The 16,997-nt window shown below is 40.5% G+C and overlaps 3 protein-coding genes across 3 annotated transcripts in view; all 3 read right to left on the bottom strand.

Annotated features, from left to right (window-relative positions):
- The window catches only part of mrpl11 (mitochondrial ribosomal protein L11), a 39,042-nt gene extending 37,984 nt beyond the window's left edge, over positions 1–1,058 (bottom strand). The window contains exon 1 of the mRNA XM_072437404.1: positions 965–1,058. The gene's annotated coding sequence lies outside the window, so the exon portion shown is untranslated. The remainder of the gene's footprint in view (positions 1–964) is intronic.
- A 659-nt stretch (positions 1,059–1,717) lies between these two features.
- On the bottom strand, positions 1,718–13,387 carry LOC140351500 (uncharacterized). The gene is made up of 16 exons (XM_072437354.1): positions 13,074–13,387; positions 12,632–12,740; positions 11,303–11,516; positions 10,956–11,098; positions 9,820–10,000; positions 9,636–9,691; positions 9,051–9,238; positions 8,849–8,959; positions 8,621–8,746; positions 7,243–7,341; positions 7,019–7,177; positions 5,690–6,275; positions 2,751–2,814; positions 2,106–2,281; positions 1,938–2,026; positions 1,718–1,858 (listed from the first exon to the last, which is right to left on the bottom strand). The coding sequence occupies exons 1-16, from the start codon at positions 13,260–13,262 to the stop codon at positions 1,766–1,768; spliced, it is 2,583 nt and encodes an 860-aa protein (XP_072293455.1). The 5' UTR covers positions 13,263–13,387; the 3' UTR covers positions 1,718–1,765.
- A 1,414-nt stretch (positions 13,388–14,801) lies between these two features.
- Positions 14,802–16,833, bottom strand: slc25a5 (solute carrier family 25 member 5). Its single transcript, XM_072437344.1, has 4 exons — positions 16,609–16,833; positions 15,550–16,036; positions 15,323–15,463; positions 14,802–15,222 (listed from the first exon to the last, which is right to left on the bottom strand). Exons 1-4 carry the CDS (start codon positions 16,717–16,719, stop codon positions 15,065–15,067), a joined length of 897 nt encoding a protein of 298 aa, XP_072293445.1. The 5' UTR covers positions 16,720–16,833; the 3' UTR covers positions 14,802–15,064.
- Between the last annotated feature and the right edge of the window lie 164 nt (positions 16,834–16,997).

The following is a 16,997-nucleotide window of genomic DNA, read 5'->3' as shown; positions in this document are numbered from 1 at the left end:
ACGGTCACAGTCTACGGTCACAGTCTACAGTCTACGGTCTACAGTCAGTCTACAGTCGCAGTCTACGGTCAGTCTACAGTCGCAGTCTACGGTCACAGTCTACGGTCACAGTCTACGGTCACAGTCTACGGTCACAGTCTACGGTCACAGTCTACGGTCTACAGTCTACTACGGTCTACAGTCTACTACGGTCTACAGTCTACTACAGTCTACAGTCTACTACAGTCTACAGTCTACTACAGTCTACAGTCTACGGTCACAGTCTACGGTCACAGTCTACGGTCACAGTCTACGGTCACAGTCTACAGTCTACGGTCTACAGTCTACGGTCTACAGTCAGTCTACAGTCGCAGTCTACGGTCAGTCTACAGTCTACGGTCACAGTCTACGGTCACAGTCTACGGTCACAGTCTACGGTAAGTCTACTGTCTTCGGTCAGTCTACGGTCTACAGTCTACGGTCTACAGTCTACGGTCACAGTCTACGGTCTACAGTCTACGGTCTACAGTCTACGGTCTACAGTCTACGGTCACAGTCTACGGTCACAGTCTACGGTCTACAGTCTACGGTCACAGTCTACGGTCTACAGTCTACGGTCTACAGTCTACGGTCACAGTCTACAGTCACAGTCTACGATCACTGTCTATTGTCTCCTCCCTGTGGAGTAAATCCGCTGCACAGCCCTGGCTATGGCATAAGAAAATAAAAGTGACTCGTACACGCCAGGAGTGGAACAAGGACAATGGAATGAACTTCTGGTAAAATCATAAGATATTGGGATCTTATGTCATTTTAGAGTTTGAGTAAATAACAGTACTGTGTGTTTCTGTGTTGTTCAACACACTATCATGAGCAGCACGCAGAAGCTCCGCACATTTAAAGTGAGCGACAATCCAACAGATTTAATAACTTCATGAAAAAAGAAACACTGCAGCACTGAACCCAAATCATTAACGTATTTTACCTGTTTGTCGTCTTAAACCTTCACGCTGTCGTCCCACAGGGCGCAGACATGTTGGTCCAGGCACTGGTCTGAGGTGCCCCCTGCTGGAGCGGAGGAGGAACTACGATCTGGTTATAAAACGTAATAATACATATTCAACTGAACAATGATTCTTTAATTACTGAATTTAATGTTTTTCTGCTAAAGTCTTGGAATGGTGAAATCAATGAAAAATAGGCTACACACAATATTTATCTTGCAAAATGAAAATGTTGAAAAAAATAATTATATATATATATATATATATATATATATATACATACATACATATACATACACACACACGTGTATATATTTTTCAATTAAAAAAAGTTTTAAATCCTGATAACTTAAAATACATGATTTACACCCGTCAACTGTATATTTTACTTTATTTGGAACGTATGAATTCACATTGTAACATATTTGTATGGCTTCTGGCAGTGATTGTGTCCCTTTTCTGAGGTCATGATCAGTGCAATTTGATACTTTTTAAAACAGAAATAAAAATAAACCAACAAAAAAGTGCACTAGTGACCAACTAATTAAGATATTAGAAATGATGGCATTTTATGATGCAAGCCAGATTCTAGTTTTACTGATGTTCACATTGACAATATATTTTTATTTAATAATAATACACACAGTAAAAAGATTTTCACAGCATAATTGTTGCATTTGAGGTAAAAAAAAAAAACTGCAGCTCCTTTGGTACATAAGTATTTAAAAGGCATTTATAAACAATTATACATAATTTAAATGACATGATCAGTAGTCCCCAGGTCAGTTATTGGTCACTTTTTGGAGGGCAGCTGAGCTCACATTAAGGGAATGCTCATTCGGTAAGAACTCCTTCAGTAGGAAAGACAGGAGCATCTATCAACAGGCCATAAAGAACAGAAGTTTTATTACATTGAATTTAGCTACTATAAAAGGATTGTTGCCCTGAACTTACATACACCAATGTTTTATTGGCTTCACCATCCTGGAAAATATTAAAAACGGTCTCCATATCAGTCTTCTTTAGCACAAGAACATTTGAATCTGAAAGAACAATAAGAACATTACCATTTCACAGAGGATAGATTTTTGAACATTCATTTGTATAGAAGATACTGCCAACATTTTGAATTGATGAGGCTGTGTGCTCGCTCCCGGGTCTCATTTTTCTCCTCTTCTGTGCGAGGAGCACTTGGAGCTGCAGGACTCGATGGCCACAGCTTGGCACGGAGGATGTCGATATACGCCGCCATCTGTGCTTCGGTTGGGTTCATTTTGTTCAAGAAAGAATTTAGTTTTCTGTGGATGAGGAAAACGCATCCACACAAAAACATGTCACATTTATCGAGTCAGAGAACTGAATGATTTACAATTGTAAATACATATGTACTCCACCATGCATTTAAATCACCCCACAATATTTTTTGCAATCACATTTTTATGAAAAACAGCCGTTTTACGGCCACTATTTTGTTTTTTAATTATTCCTATCACATAAGTAAATATCTTCAGTAACTGGAGCTGTATGAATGTGCCGGTATGGGACTTTGTTGCTGGTTTATATTCTACAACTGTTGAAAACAACCCCATTATACTCATTATTGAGAGCAGACTTAACAGCCAAGTTTCTAGTTATCATAGGAAGCCAATAATTTTTATTCTGCTCAGTTTGCTTCTCTCAAACAAAACAAGGCTTTGAGGACAGATAAATGTTTCCGTTCCGCCACATTTAATCACAATAAAAGGCATACAAAACCAAAATACTTACTTTTTCAAAATTGGCATGACGGGTTTCAGGATAGCATCGAATATGTTTAATAGAATGGAGTTTCCTGTTGAAACAAAGTCTCATTATTTCTGGAAGCAGTGAGCAGGTCCTAAAGTATATTGTGATGCACCGGTGTATCTCAATGAACAGATTACCCATCACAGAGCTATTAATGAGAGCAAATGTCAGAGTAAACATAAAAGCTTGGCTGGCAGAGGCTTCAATGATCCCTTTCACGAATGACACACCCCTCAACAACCCCAACGCTGAAATTAACCTTTTATGGCATTTGTTTGTTCTTCAGTTTGATTTTCTGAACCCAAAATTTGGATGCTTTCATGTGTCAAACTGGTTCTGAAACAACACATGAATTCACCAGGATACCTTCACCTTCAACAATGGAAATATGTCTGTGTAATCCCTCATTCGTCCAGGCGTGTTCCATAGTAGAAAACGCTTCAGTTGTAGTCATCTGGACTCAGTTTGGAAAAAATAGACGTTTCGACTCTCATCCAAGAGTCATTGTCAATAAAAGAATTTAGATCGAGAACTCCGATATTAATACTGTTCTGTGGTAAGACCCACCCATTGGGCGGAGCCTTCCTGAAGTAGAAAGAGTTGTTTGTTTCAACAGAAACTCCCCCCTTGTATCTACCGAGCTAGCCTATTCAGAATCTTAATGGGCTATTAGAATCCTCTTTGTCTTTGTGAGACCCTGGCTCAACCACCCTGAGTACCTGATTAGCATCTAAATGTCCTGGTCCTGGTCCTCTACCTTTCCAGGGGTTCAGTATTCCATTATAGATACCAGGAAGATTGAATCTGAGCCCTCCATTTCTGTTTAAAGAAGGTCTTTCTTTTTTAACAAAAATAGCTTCCTTGACTCCTCTTTCAAACCATCTTTTCTCCCTGCTTAAAACCTTCACCTCACCGTCTTCAAACGAGTGATTAGAGGCTTCAAGATGGAGATGCACGGCACTCTGAGGTCCTGAACTTGTATTTCTTCTGTGCTGATAAAGCCTCTTGTGTAGAGGCTGTTTTGTCTCACCTATGTACCGTTCTTTACAGCTTTCTTCACTGCATTGGATCGAATAAACTACATTGCTCTGTTTTTGAGTCGGCAACTTGTCCTTAGGGTGAACCAGTTTTTGTCTTAAAGTGTTTCCTGGTTTAAAATAAACAGGGACTTTGTGTTGTCTAAAAATTCTCTGCAGAGAGGCCAGACACATAAGGGATAGAAACACCCTTCCTTCTCTGTTCAGTTTCCCTTTTGTCCTGCTTCTTGGTTCTCTTCACTCTGTTGAGAGCCCAAGCGGGGTAACCACAGGCTGAGAGGGCATTTCGGACATGTTTTTCCTCTTTCTTCTTGCCCTCTGAGCTGGTGGGCACACCTTGAGCTCTGTGTTGTAAGGTTCTGATCACACCCAGCTTGTGCTGCAGTGGGTGGTTGGAACCAAAGAGCAGATACTGGTCCGTGTGTGTAGGTTTCCTATATACTTCTATTTGGAGTTTCCCGTCCTCTCCTCTGATCGTGGAACAATCAAGAAAAGGAGAATCGCTTGGCCTTTCTTGATTGTTCCACGATCAGAGGAGAGGACGGGAAACTCCAAATAGAAGTATATAGGAAACCTACACACACGGACCAGTATCTGCTCTTTGGTTCCAACCACCCACTACAGCACAAGCTGGATGTGATCAGAACCTTACAACACAGAGCTCAAGGTGTGCCCACCAGCTCAGAGGGCAAGAAGAAAGAGGAAAAACATGTCCGAAATGCCCTCTCAGCCTGTGGTTACCCCGCTTGGGCTCTCAACAGAGTGAAGAGAACCAAGAAGCAGGACAAAAGGGAAACTGAACAGAGAAGGAAGGGTGTTTCTATCCCTTATGTGTCTGGCCTGTCGGAAAAACTGCAGAGAATTTTTAGACAACACGAAGTCCCTGTTTATTTTAAACCAGGAAACACTTTAAGACAAAAACTGGTTCACCCTAAGGACAAGTTGCCGACTCAAAAACAGAGCAATGTAGTTTATTCGATCCAATGCAGTGAAGAAAGCTGTAAAGAACGTTACATAGGTGAGACGAAACAGCCTCTACACAAGAGGCTTTATCAGCACAGAAGAAATACAAGTTCAGGACCACAGAGTGCCGTGCATCTCCATCTTGAAGCCTCTAATCACTCGTTTGAAGACGGTGAGGTGAAGGTTTTAAGCAGGGAGAAAAGATGGTTTGAAAGAGGAGTCAAGGAAGCTATTTTTGTTAAAAAAGAAAGACCTTCTTTAAACAGAAATGGAGGGCTCAGATTCAATCTTCCTGGTATCTATAATGGAATACTGAACCCCTGGAAAGGTAGAGGACCAGGACCAGGACATTTAGATGCTAATCAGGTACTCAGGGTGGTTGAGCCAGGGTCTCACAAAGACAAAGAGGATTCTAATAGCCCATTAAAATTCTGAATAGGCTAGCTCGGTAGATACAAGGGGGGAGTTTCTGTTGAAACAAACAACTCTTTCTACTTCAGGAAGGCTCCTCCCAATGGGCGGGTCTTACCACAGAACAGTATTAATATCGGAGTTCTCGATCTAAATTCTTTTATTGACAATGACTCTTGGATGAGAGTCGAAACATCTATTTTTTCAAACTGAGTCCAGATGACTACAACTGAAGCTTTTTCTACCTTCAACAATGGAGCATTAAATAAAAATGAGCATTCACAGAGAACAATTTGATCTGTTAGTGTTAGTAAAAACAAAGAAAGAGTTAAAAAAATAAAAACTTAAATAAAAAAATCCAGTATATTATAATGCAAAATATAATACACCGAACTGGCCTCTAGAATGTGAGAGTGAAGAATAGTAATGTGTCAACAAATGCCTCCAAGTCTGCACCTCTGCAACTCTGCAAACAAATTATACAGAATTTAGATGAAAATAGTCACTAACCCGATATTTCTTTGAGCAGATCAAATATGACTTTGGTGGTCTCCTGTTCCCAGTTTGCTTGACCTTTAAGACAGGAGGACTCCTCTCCTCTCGGTAAAGTGCCTTGATCCTTTCCTTTAGCCTTGGTCAATCCATTAGACACTTTGAAATTATTTTTTTCCTTTTTATTTGACCATGCAAAGATGGAATACTGAGTTGAAGCCTCTGCAGCCTCTAGCTCTCCGTTTTGACTGCACTGAATTATGCCGTCCAATTTCCCCTGCTCCCCGTCATCTGTGCTTTTTGTTTGGGATAGCGACTCCTGTGATCTGGAGAGGCTCAATCCTTTGAACAGCATTTTAAAGTGAGAGGTAATAGGATTATCAGAGTCCTCAGTTCTCTCTGGACCAGAGGTGGGAGTAGACAGGGGCTCATTTTCTGCTTCATTCCCTTTTTGTTGCTCTTCAGGAGTGTCACAAGAGGAGATGACAAAAGTAGGCACGGAAGGGCAAGAAATATCGCTTTCAGATGAAATGCTTGGTCTGTCTGCAGGACACTTAAGCGGCATTGTGACCTCTTTGGGGAATTCATTTTGAGGGCTACCCGTCTGTGAAGAAAAGAAAACGCAGCTCAAAAGGAGAAATTATACAATATTGTACAATTCACTTGTATAAAAGGACAGAAATACCCCCAAATCTGTTATTATCATTTCACAAGATTAAGTCGTCAAATCAAGAGTGAAAAGAAGTACAAAAAAGTTTTACAGTCTTGAATTGTATATTCATTTAGTTGGCGTGCTCTGAATGCTGCTAAAGTACATTTATTTTTCCGCCCGACTTTGTGTCAAAATCATTATTGTGTATTTTATTGATGAGAAAACCAGCAGAGCAAATTTTGAGTGTGGATTGACAGTGCGTTTCCAGTGCATCAATTTACTGTCTGAAAAAGCAGTTCTAAAGCTATTAAAAAATAAAAATAATCCTGTATGTGAATAGATTGAATACCTACTTTATCTTTCAGTGGGTGAAAAATTGGGTAATGCATCTGTGATGTTATAAAAGAAATGGTCTGGGATTTCTCAGATCTAACGTTACGTTGACTTGACTTGATTTCTCGTTGATCAAGTCACGTTCCAAATGTCATATCCAATGTTCTCCCCAGGCTCATCTCCACCTGGCAAGTGAAGTGAAGTGCAGTGCAATCAAAGATTTCAGTGGTTCTTCTCTAGGGTAAAATCTTCTATTAGGCAAAATGGGCCTTTTGATTAAAAAGGATGGCACTGGTTTGTAGTACTCACACATCACTAAAGTGCAGGGAGAGATTTGATAAACACTTTTAGTGTGATTTTACCTCATCTTCTTCTTGCCCAGGTGTAAGGAAGTATGCCAAGCCACTGAGAAGACCCCACACTCCTCCATATTGGACCTCCTCATTAAGCAATTTATCAAGTGGACACAGAAACTGGAACACGGGTTGAGAGCGGCCAATTATTTCATCAGAAACGACCTCCTACAAAACAAAGATAGTATAGGGTGAAAAGGTGTATTATTTAACAGTATAAAAGCTGTATTCACCTGCAGAAAGTTCTCTGCAGATAGTCGAGTTTCTTCTTTAACTTCATCCATTTCTTGGTTTTCCTCTAGAATTAAGATGGTTGGTAGACTGTTTGAGTCCTGAAAATATATAAGCAAGCAATTATTTACATAAATTTTAAACTGAAAAGAAAAAAAATGCATTCACGTGTATTACATTTTCAATTACATCAGTGTTCTTACATTCTTATACACTGGCTCCTTAGGGATTATAATTTTAGAGCTGCTCATAAAAGAAATTAATTAAATTCTTTTTTTTTTTTTTTTTAAATGGAAAACAGAGAAAGGAAAAGCGTTTGGACAAGAAAAGGACTCTTAATTCTCTCATTTGTTAAATGAAAACTGTAGATGCTTTTGCCTCATGATACGCAGGGGAAATGTGAGCGAGCTCTTTAAAATGAAAAAAAGCTGTAAGCATTTTTCCAATTATTGCTTACACTTGATATAGCAACAGCACAAGGGTGGAGAACATATGGACTAACTCTGATTTCTAAGCCTCTGGCAAAAGCTCAATAAGAAATCCGTCTTGCCTCCCATTTAGTCTTATGGTGAATGCCAGCTCTTTCCCCCAGATATAATCTTTTTCCTCCATCCGCGCAGGTCCTTATCGACGCTACAATATTTCATTTTTCTGCCAGCATGTTGTAAAAACATTAATGAATAAATAAATTAATTATGTAAATTAAACAAAATGTAAAAGTCCACCATTTCAGTTGTAGTTCTGTCAATTGAAGCAGACTAAAACATTTTCATTTTATATGATAAATGTTACCAGAAATCCCTTGAAACAATGAACTAAAGAACATTCTAGACCCAGATGGTGTTATCGGCCCATGTTCAGCTCGCTCTAGCTGCAGTTTGCAGACAACTGACAGCTGCCCGATCACATCCAGGGAGACAGATAAAAGTTTTAATCAGCTGCCTGCCACTGTACTTCCATCACCAATGGCAGGAGGCTCTCAGGGACCCTCATTCCATTTCCCATTTACACAGAAGGTTTAATGAAGACATTTTACACAAGGAAAAGGTCTCGACTGTGGCCAGACTGGTGCTATTAAACAGCCACTAGTAAAGTAAAACATTCAGCTATTTAGGTAGTCTGTGCTTAATGGAGTTCTTTATAATGGGCACCATTTTTTTTTGTAAAGATGAAATTATTCCCTCCGAAAGTCAATTTCAAACTAAGGAGCTGGTCTGAGAAGCTAGACTTTATACTGCTCGGGGCCAACTTAGCATTCCCCTCAGGGAGGAGTTTCCCCTGAAATTCAAGATAACTGCAACTATCTCTGCATCACCTGCACCTGTTTTAGGTTGGAACAGATAGGCTCACATTGAAATACATCATAACCAGACTACTTACCTGCCATCTGTTGTGGAAGTGTATGATGTCAAGGTAAGACTTCCGGAGGTCCCATTGCAGGTTCTCCGGGCTGCCTTTTTCCTCTAAATGAACTGTGAAGAAGAGCTCTTCATTCTCAACGTCAGCCTATAATACACAAACTTCAGCATCAACCAAATATAAGGACAGCAGGAGGCATAAGACAAGCCTCCTGGAGAGAGTACTCTGGCACTGATCTGCAGAACTCACCTGAGGGATGCTGACAGCCCACTGGCCAACACGCCACATCTCATACGACAGTTTGAATTCCATCATATCTTCTTGGACACTTGACAAGTAGTTTTCCAGATCACTGTCCTCCTAAACGTGTTTGGTCACATCTGACATTGAATCCGTCTCATCTCACAAATTGTCATCTTACATCTGCTGGATGTACAAGTGTGTGCCTCACCTTGTCAGAGTCCTGCTGGCTGTGAACCGAGCCCTCACGGCTGCTGACCTCCTCCTCATTGGACACGTCACCCTGAATCGCCATGAGCCTCCTCACCAGTGCCTGCTCCATTTGCTTCATCTGCTTCTTCTTGTCTTTTTTTAACTTCATCTTGTCCACAAATCTGTTCCATCCTTTTTTTAACTTGTCTAAACAGGACATCACACGAATTACGACAAATAATGTTTTACAAAGCTATGTTTGTATATGTTCAACAGATAGACAGAATTAAATGTGTTATATTATCAATGCCGTAACAGTGGTCAGAGTCAGCAGTTTTTCTTTGAAAATGTTTCAAATTAAAAAGGTTTTGTCAAAGGGCAAGTATGAAGAGGTATAAAGTAAGAATGTTGATCATTAGCATGATAACCTCTTAATAATAAGAACAAGCACTTAATGAGCGCATTAGTCCAATTTCAACAAAATATACATACATTTATGCATGCATATATGCACAACAAAGAAAACAGTTATTTGGAAGCTGTAAACAAAAGGTGAAATAACAAATATCTTAAACACCAGATTAAAAATGTTATGCAGACAAACCTCTCTTTTTGCCTTTATTGCCGTTGCTGAACTCAAGTCCTGCTCCTTCCAGGCCCCTAGAAAACCCAAAAGCATGCGCCACACAATACCAGTCAGTTCCAATTTCAAACCCAGAAGCAGGCTGTTACAGTGGATGCTTTGAGGGAGTCAAATCAGTGGGATGCAGAAGCTGACAGCCACTCACACTTCACTGCCTTCTCCCTCGTGCTCCACATCGTAGTCCAGAGATGTCTGAGAGGTTTGCTCAGGGTCGAATCCACGCGGCTCATCCACTGAGCCTTTGGAGGAGGCACTATCCAACTGACTAACCACCAGATAGTTTAGGTTGTCTGGGTCAGACAGCCATGTCACCAGCAGACCCAGCCCTGAGGAAAACAAATGTTTGATTCATGAAGTGCCCTCTATCTAAATCCTTAACTGTTAAAACTAGGTGCATCCCAATGACATTTGTAGGGCTGCGGATCAATTAGCTGACTGAAAAGGGGCAAAATAGTAAGTCTCTCCATGCAGCTATTCTGACCCAAAGTGCACTCACATGAATACACCGGCATCACGGTTCATGACAAAGAACTAATTATATAGAAAAGTACAAGGAAATAGTATTTATAAGTATTTATATGTAAAATGGCGGATTAAAGTCACCCAAATCCCACTCCATGTCTTCCCTTTTAAGTGGTTGTCCCATATAAATCCTTGAAAACTAAATACATTAGTCTACTAGAATTCAGTTGCCTCTTAAATATTTGCATACAAAGGGAAGTGAAAAGCACGATAATATAAAACAGATAAGAAATAAGATGTTTTCATAAGAATTCCCTACGGTTTGCAATAGCCAGTGATCACACAGTTCAGCACGCATTTGAAAGCTGCCCTTGATTTTTCTCTGGCTTCTGGTTTGCACTGAAAACGTACGGTTCATACACTTTTGACCCAAGCTAGATGCATTATTCAAATCATTGGGGGCTGGAGATCTGCCAAAAGCTGTAGTGAGAGGATACTAAAACAAAGAAAAGAATGAGTGCCTTTCTGATGCCATCTATCAAAGGGACATTTACAGAACATTACATTTCCAAACAAAGACAAATGGAAAGATTGAAGTAGATAAAACACTTTGGACATTTTTAATAATAGATTGTTGCATCTATCATTGAGATATGTCTTTTTTAGGTGAATTTCAAAGTGATAGTAGCACACAATCCTGACCTAAGCTGTGTAATGGCATTGACAACAGGGGATTATGAAGTAAAAGTTGTCACAGAGTCTTAGCCTTTGTGTAAGCGTCGGTGTTGCAGCAGAAGGGGAAATGTAATGGCTTCTTACCCTTTAGAGCAACAATCTCATTTAAGGCACAATGGCTGACTTCTTGGTCCCAGAGGGTCTTGGGAAAAAGGTTACGAACGAGTGCATCAGAAACTTCACGTAGGACTGCAACCTCCTCAGCTCTGGAGCTGAACAAGAGTTCCCTTGAATGAAATAGAACAAGTATTATTTAGTATTTATTTTCAAATATGTCAACACATTGCATTTATTGTTTATTATGCAAGGGATTTCCATAAAGCCATTAACAGCAGGTCACTAAAGGTGAAAGTCTATAAAGTAATGGTGACTTATTGCAGTAACATTATTGAGAGCAAAGGCCAACAGGTCGAATAAGAAGAAAGCCTCACCTGTCACTCTGCTTGGCGTTGTGCAAGTGCTGGGTCAAAATGCGGACTGAGCCGACCACAGCCTGGCATAAATCAAAGTCTTTGGCTTGATCAATGACGCGATCAATTACAAACTCAAACTCTCTGCTAAGCACCTGGTGCAGGGGTTGGTCTTCACACTGCTCCGGGACAATGTACCAGGGCAGAACAAGCTGAGCGTAGGCACATTCAAACGCTGAAAAAGCAGCCAAAGTTAGTCATCAATCAGCTGTTCAACACAATTACAGAGAGAAAATCAACCAAAGAAGAATTGATGCCTTTAAAACAGTTTTGTAACAAAGAAAGGTGTGAATAAGACTTCCATCAGCTTTCATCACACATTAAAAGACTAAAAGAAATGGTCTTTTATGGCTCATGGTATGCAAAGTATGGACTCTGTAGCATACTTTATTCATTACCTCTACAACAATCACTCAGTGAATGGAAGAGGTTTAAATAAATATTCTGCTAGTTTATACTGTTGACGTTTAAACGAGACGAGACAACATTTTTACCTAAATTTATAATACATAAATGGGACAGTTCAGTTGACAACTAGCCTAATTAGCTTAATTTTGCATTTATTAATTTATTGTAATTGTATTAAATTATATATGATGTTATTATTGAACAGTTTTTTTTTTTTTTAATTATTTAGTTTCTCAAAAAGAGGTAAATCATCAGTGCTTAATGTTTTGTTTTTTTCTGGGCTAGATGCAAACACATGGAGGAAAATCTCACAAATCTCCCTCATTCTCATGTTTGCTCAATCTTGAGACAATCTTATCTCGCGAGATCTTGCCCCAACCCTGCCATTTCTTTGTTCATGTGCAACTCTATCATTGAAATTCATTTTGGGCATGATTTAGACACTCAATATTTTGAATGCAAATCAATTAGGAAAAAGTACATGAATGTAACAATCTGTAGGCACATGTTTGTATATTCCTGTGACTGTACAATATCTTTAGAGCTTAAAAGTATGTGAAGTTAACAAATACAGGACTGTTCTTACACATTAGAAGTACACACACGACTTCCAATGGTAAAAAGAAAGCGGTCACATATGATATCTCAAAACACAAGCCACCAATAGGATGAGTTTCTTCTTCCAAAAGTCCCTCCTATAGCACCATGTAATATGAGCCCTGGCCACAGCTGTGTCCATGCAAAACCCTTCTTTGTGTCAAGTAAAAACAACTAAGTAGTTTTTCGCTGAAGATGCACATTCACAACAAAATAAGGTCAAGACTTACACAATACAAGAAACACATTTACAGTCATTTTTCTCTTTTTCAAAACATGCCTCACCTTGCTGCAGAGAGACTTTGACTTGTGGATACTGAGACTCCAGTGTCTCTGGTTTACTGCCACTGGCTCCATCGGTCAAGTCCCCAAAGAGCTGCTCCCCAATAGTTTCCTGGAATGATAACACAACAGAATATATTAGGACAGACGTGACAAAACAAGCCATTGCTGAACTCCCCGTCACCTGCACTGGAATGAGTTACAACCTAAGGCTATTCATACTGACACAACTTAATCTAAACATGTGTGAAGTTTAGACAGCCCTGGGTTGTGCATGTAGAATTAAACCCTGGTGGTGTGGAAACATACCATTGCCTGAATCTCCACAGACAACAATTGCAGTGTGACATAGGTTTATAGGCTAGAAAGCAGAAGCTGCGAGCACATGACCAGTTCAGTGATAACAGTGGAACCATCAGAAAAGAACAACAAAGGTAATCATTACCAGGAGACCTTTCTGCTGGGTCTCCTCGTCGGTCTGAGTGCTGCTCTCTTGTCCTTTGTTACCCCACAACAGAGGGGTGGTAAAACAGAAGAGGAAGCATAAAAAGTATTGCGCAACAGTGCGACCGTAGTCTGAAAAATACCAAACTGAGCCGAGTGTTATGGCGATGGAGAGGCGCCATAGATACATGTTCGTTTCCTGCGGGCGCCTTGGTTTGCGGGAGACTTACGCTGAGCCCGTGTCACATGCCAAAATGCAACCATAGTTTAGCCTCATCTTAAACCGAAAATCTGGTCAGTTTCCTCGGTGCGCGAAATAAATTTAGATAAAGACGGAAAAAGGGTCAAGAAACTTCATCAAAGTGGCTCGTGCCTGCGGTGATTGGCTCCGAGACTTTCCGGGTGTGTGCTCCTAATTATTATCAGAGTTGTGGCGCCATCTATGGGCCAAAACGTAGATTACAGGATGCTGCTGACTGTATCCATGCTGACAGCTTTTGGAAAGGTATCAACACAAATATCCTGGTCTCTGTATGAAGACCAGGCTGGACATTTTGTGACTCTTAATTTTGGTTTCTGAGTAAATAAGAGTCATCCTTAGCTGGCTACATGAGATGTGTTGTCTATAGGCAATTATAGGCAATAAATTACACATAGAATAAGAAATATCTGGCTTTAACTGGTTTGTAGAGGTGGGCAGTTTTGCAAAAATCCAAAAACATTGTAAATGTTCACCGTAGAAAAGGACACGGTTTAGAAAATCAAAATCAGTCCAGGAGATTACACTTGACGAATGAGGGATCACACAGACTATTGTGAATGTTGTTTTGAAGATAAAATCTATGTTCAAAATGCTGCAAATTGATTATACATTCATGATAAAAAGGAGCAGATAAAAAAAAACAAAAAAAAACACTGTAAGACATTTTTAAACACACATCTGTGAGATATATATTGTCTGGATACCGTTATCAGGAGACTATCTCCCATATCTACTGGCAAGGGCTTTGCCAGCTTTTGAATCCCAATTTTCAATTCAATACATTTTTGTAACACCCCAAATCCCACCAGCAGTTGCCTCGAAGGGTGACAGTGAAAAACAGTTTAAACAATGTTCCACGTTGTAATATAAACAGATTTATACCAAAAATACAACATTTGAAACGATCCAAAATGAAGCAAAGGAATAAACCACTTAATTAGGCCTGCATGATACAAGTTGCTTTCTTTTTAGTCCCTTTGCTAATGAGTATCATGCTTATGAGATCTGAGTCCAACATTGTAGTGTTAAAGTCTCCTGACCTTTCTTTAACCCTTGAAATGTTAAATTCTTCAGTCTGTGTCAGTCAGGTTTTTTTTATTTATTTAAATGCAGCACAATAAAGGTGGCAGAGCCAATGACATTTTACTTGAAAAGCATAAATAGGCTTTTCAAACAGCCTTGACCAGATAAATAAGAGAAGTACTTTGCTTTAGACTTCAGCTTTAAAGCTATATTTCTTTTTAATTAAAATTATTTTGGCAGTTGTTTCTCAGAGTTGCAAGAGGTGCTTAGTCCCTACCATAAACATTTTTAGCAAATTTTGGCTCAGTTAGTTACAACTGTCAGGTTACATTTTAGAGAGGAGGCTGTGAAATATTTACACTCCCATTCTGACATGAACAACAAGGCGACTGCACAACTTAGTATCTTCACACACATTACTGTATTTCAATAACAAACAAAGCATTCTCTCATAAGGTTTCCTTTATTTCTCAAAACCGGCAACATTCCTGTGTTCAGGGATCAAAAATATGATGTGGGGCAAAACAAGCGAAAAGAAATGGAAATGGCCAGGGGAAACTTGCATAACAGATTCCCTCCATTCAACTAGTAGCGTACCACTAGCTGGTCCCAATAAATACAATCATACCATTTAAGTCCTTCCAAATGTACAAGATATGTTACAACTGCTAAAATGAATCTTTAGAATAGAACAGTGATGAAAACATTTAGAGAACTTTCTTGAGCTCATCATACAAGACAAGTACAAAAGCACCACCCATGCCTCTGATGACATTAGACCACGCTCCCTTGAAGAAAGCCTTGCCACCTTCATCACGGGCGATCTTCTTCCAGCAGTCAATAGTGCCGGTGTACATGATGTCAGCTGCAAAACAGTGGATTTTAGATTATTGGAGGCAAAATTAACATGCATCACAGACAGAACTCATCACCAGATTTGACTAGCGCTTTGCTGTGTCAACTACCTCCTTTGCGTCCAGACTGCATCATCATACGACGACGAACAGTGTCAAAAGGATAAGACACAACACCAGAAACAGCCGTTACACTTTGAGCAATCATCCAGCTCACAAAAATGGATGTATTCTTTGAGTCCGGAAGCATTCCTGCAAAAGAAAAAAATAACCATGAAAAATACAATTATTCACATTTCGTTGACCAACCAGAAACGTAAAGTATCTTTTGCACTTACCCTTTGCAGTATCGTAGATGCCAAAGTAGGCAGCTCTGTAGATGATAATGCCCTGCACTGAGACACCAAAGCCCTGATACAGACCCTTGATGCCATCAGACTTTGAGATCTTCACCAAGCAGTCTCCTAAACCTTTGAACTCACGCCCAGCTCCCGCTTTACCGACATCTGCTGCGAGACGCGTTCTGGCAAAGTCCAGGGGGTAAACAAAACATAGAGACGTGGCTCCAGCTGCTCCACCAGAGGCCAGATTCCCTGCGAAGTATCTCCAGAACTGTTTGCGCTTGTCAACGCCATCAAGGAAAATCTTCTTGTATTTGTCCTTGAAAGCAAAGTTAAGGGCCTGAGTTGGGAAGTATCTGATGACATTAGCCAGGTTGCCCCTCCAAAACGAGAGGAAGCCTTGCTCCTTGGGGATACGGACCACACAGTCAATTATACCTTTGTACTGCTGATCAACTGCGATCTGTTTGCTGGCATATTGCACCTGAAAAAAATAAATAAAGAAATGCAATGGATTACGTGAGGCACCGTTGAGATATTAGAGCACAGATTACAGCAGATTAAACAGTGAAATCATTTGCCTGTGACGTCATCCACTCAACAATGTCCCCCCGCCCTCGCCCCCTTACGCTGCTGCTGGGACCCGGCCCATAGACCAGGCGAGGCGCAGGGAAAGCATGGCGTAAACCTTGTTGTGACCTTGGATGTTTTTATTGTCACTCCAGAATAAACTAAAAAAGTGAAAGGTGTGAACGTCTGGAGAAAGTGAACCCAGTGTTTTTGGCCTTTTACGGATTAGAGAGCGCAATAGAGATGACCAATCCGACACGTGCATTACGTAACAGGTTTGATACGCCACAATTACGCTTCTGTGCACACACCATCTTTTGACGTGCATATTCCGTCTATATTTAGAGACACATAGACTCATAATATTTTCCACTCATCACTCATCACTCATCACTGTGCCCCAAACAGAGCAAATGGGTGTGAACTCTTCCTTTTGGTGCAGTGGTTGGCCCCAAACACAGATGTGAGTCCGAACAGTGCCGTTACCTGAAGGAGCAGCTTCACTCTCTCGATTGGAGCTACAGCGGTTTTTGAAATAGCCGCGGAGATTCCACCAGCCATGAAGTCCTTGAGGAAAGACATAGCCTGGTCACCCATGTTGAGGTGTTGTCTGCGGGGTGGTTCAGGTGGTCTGCGGGGGTTGCTGGTGGGGTCGAACTGGACGAGTGCAAGTTGGAAGAGAGCGGATTTAACGGGACCGAGCGCGAGAACTTCAACTCCCGCTCCTGATTGGTCCGCGGCGGGGCGAGTGGGCGGGGCTAAACGATGTCCTTGGATTCAGATTTGACGCGCGTCTCATCACTCACATATATTATAAAGTTTTACCACTATCATCCCGACTTATAAGAAACTTATTATTTTGAGAAAGCAGCTTG

This window comes from Eucyclogobius newberryi, unplaced genomic scaffold (genome assembly GCF_026437365.1).
Source record: "Eucyclogobius newberryi isolate DKJ021-1_F unplaced genomic scaffold, fEucNew1.0.hap1 SCAF_11, whole genome shotgun sequence".
Classification (NCBI taxonomy): Eukaryota; Metazoa; Chordata; class Actinopteri; order Gobiiformes; family Gobiidae; genus Eucyclogobius; species Eucyclogobius newberryi.
This window is presented reverse-complemented; position numbering and strand designations above follow the sequence as displayed.

Excerpts from the sequence above, each read along its gene's own strand:
- LOC140351500 (XM_072437354.1), bottom strand. The coding sequence starts at position 13,262 with ATGTATCTATGGCGCCTCTCCATCGCCATAACACTCGGCTCAGTTTGG. Across the intron at positions 11,517-12,631 it reads CAAAGTCTCTCTGCAGCAAG|CGTTTGAATGTGCCTACGCT; the intron begins GTGAGGCATGTT and ends CTGCTTTTTCAG. Across the intron at positions 10,001-10,955 it reads TGAGATTGTTGCTCTAAAGG|GGCTGGGTCTGCTGGTGACA; the intron begins GTAAGAAGCCAT and ends TGTTTTCCTCAG.
- slc25a5 (XM_072437344.1), bottom strand. The coding sequence starts at position 16,719 with ATGGGTGACCAGGCTATGTCTTTCCTCAAGGACTTCATGGCTGGTGGA. Across the intron at positions 16,037-16,608 it reads GAGTGAAGCTGCTCCTTCAG|GTGCAATATGCCAGCAAACA; the intron begins GTAACGGCACTG and ends TATTTTTTTCAG. Across the intron at positions 15,223-15,322 it reads GCAGTCTGGACGCAAAGGAG|CTGACATCATGTACACCGGC; the intron begins GTAGTTGACACA and ends ACTGTTTTGCAG.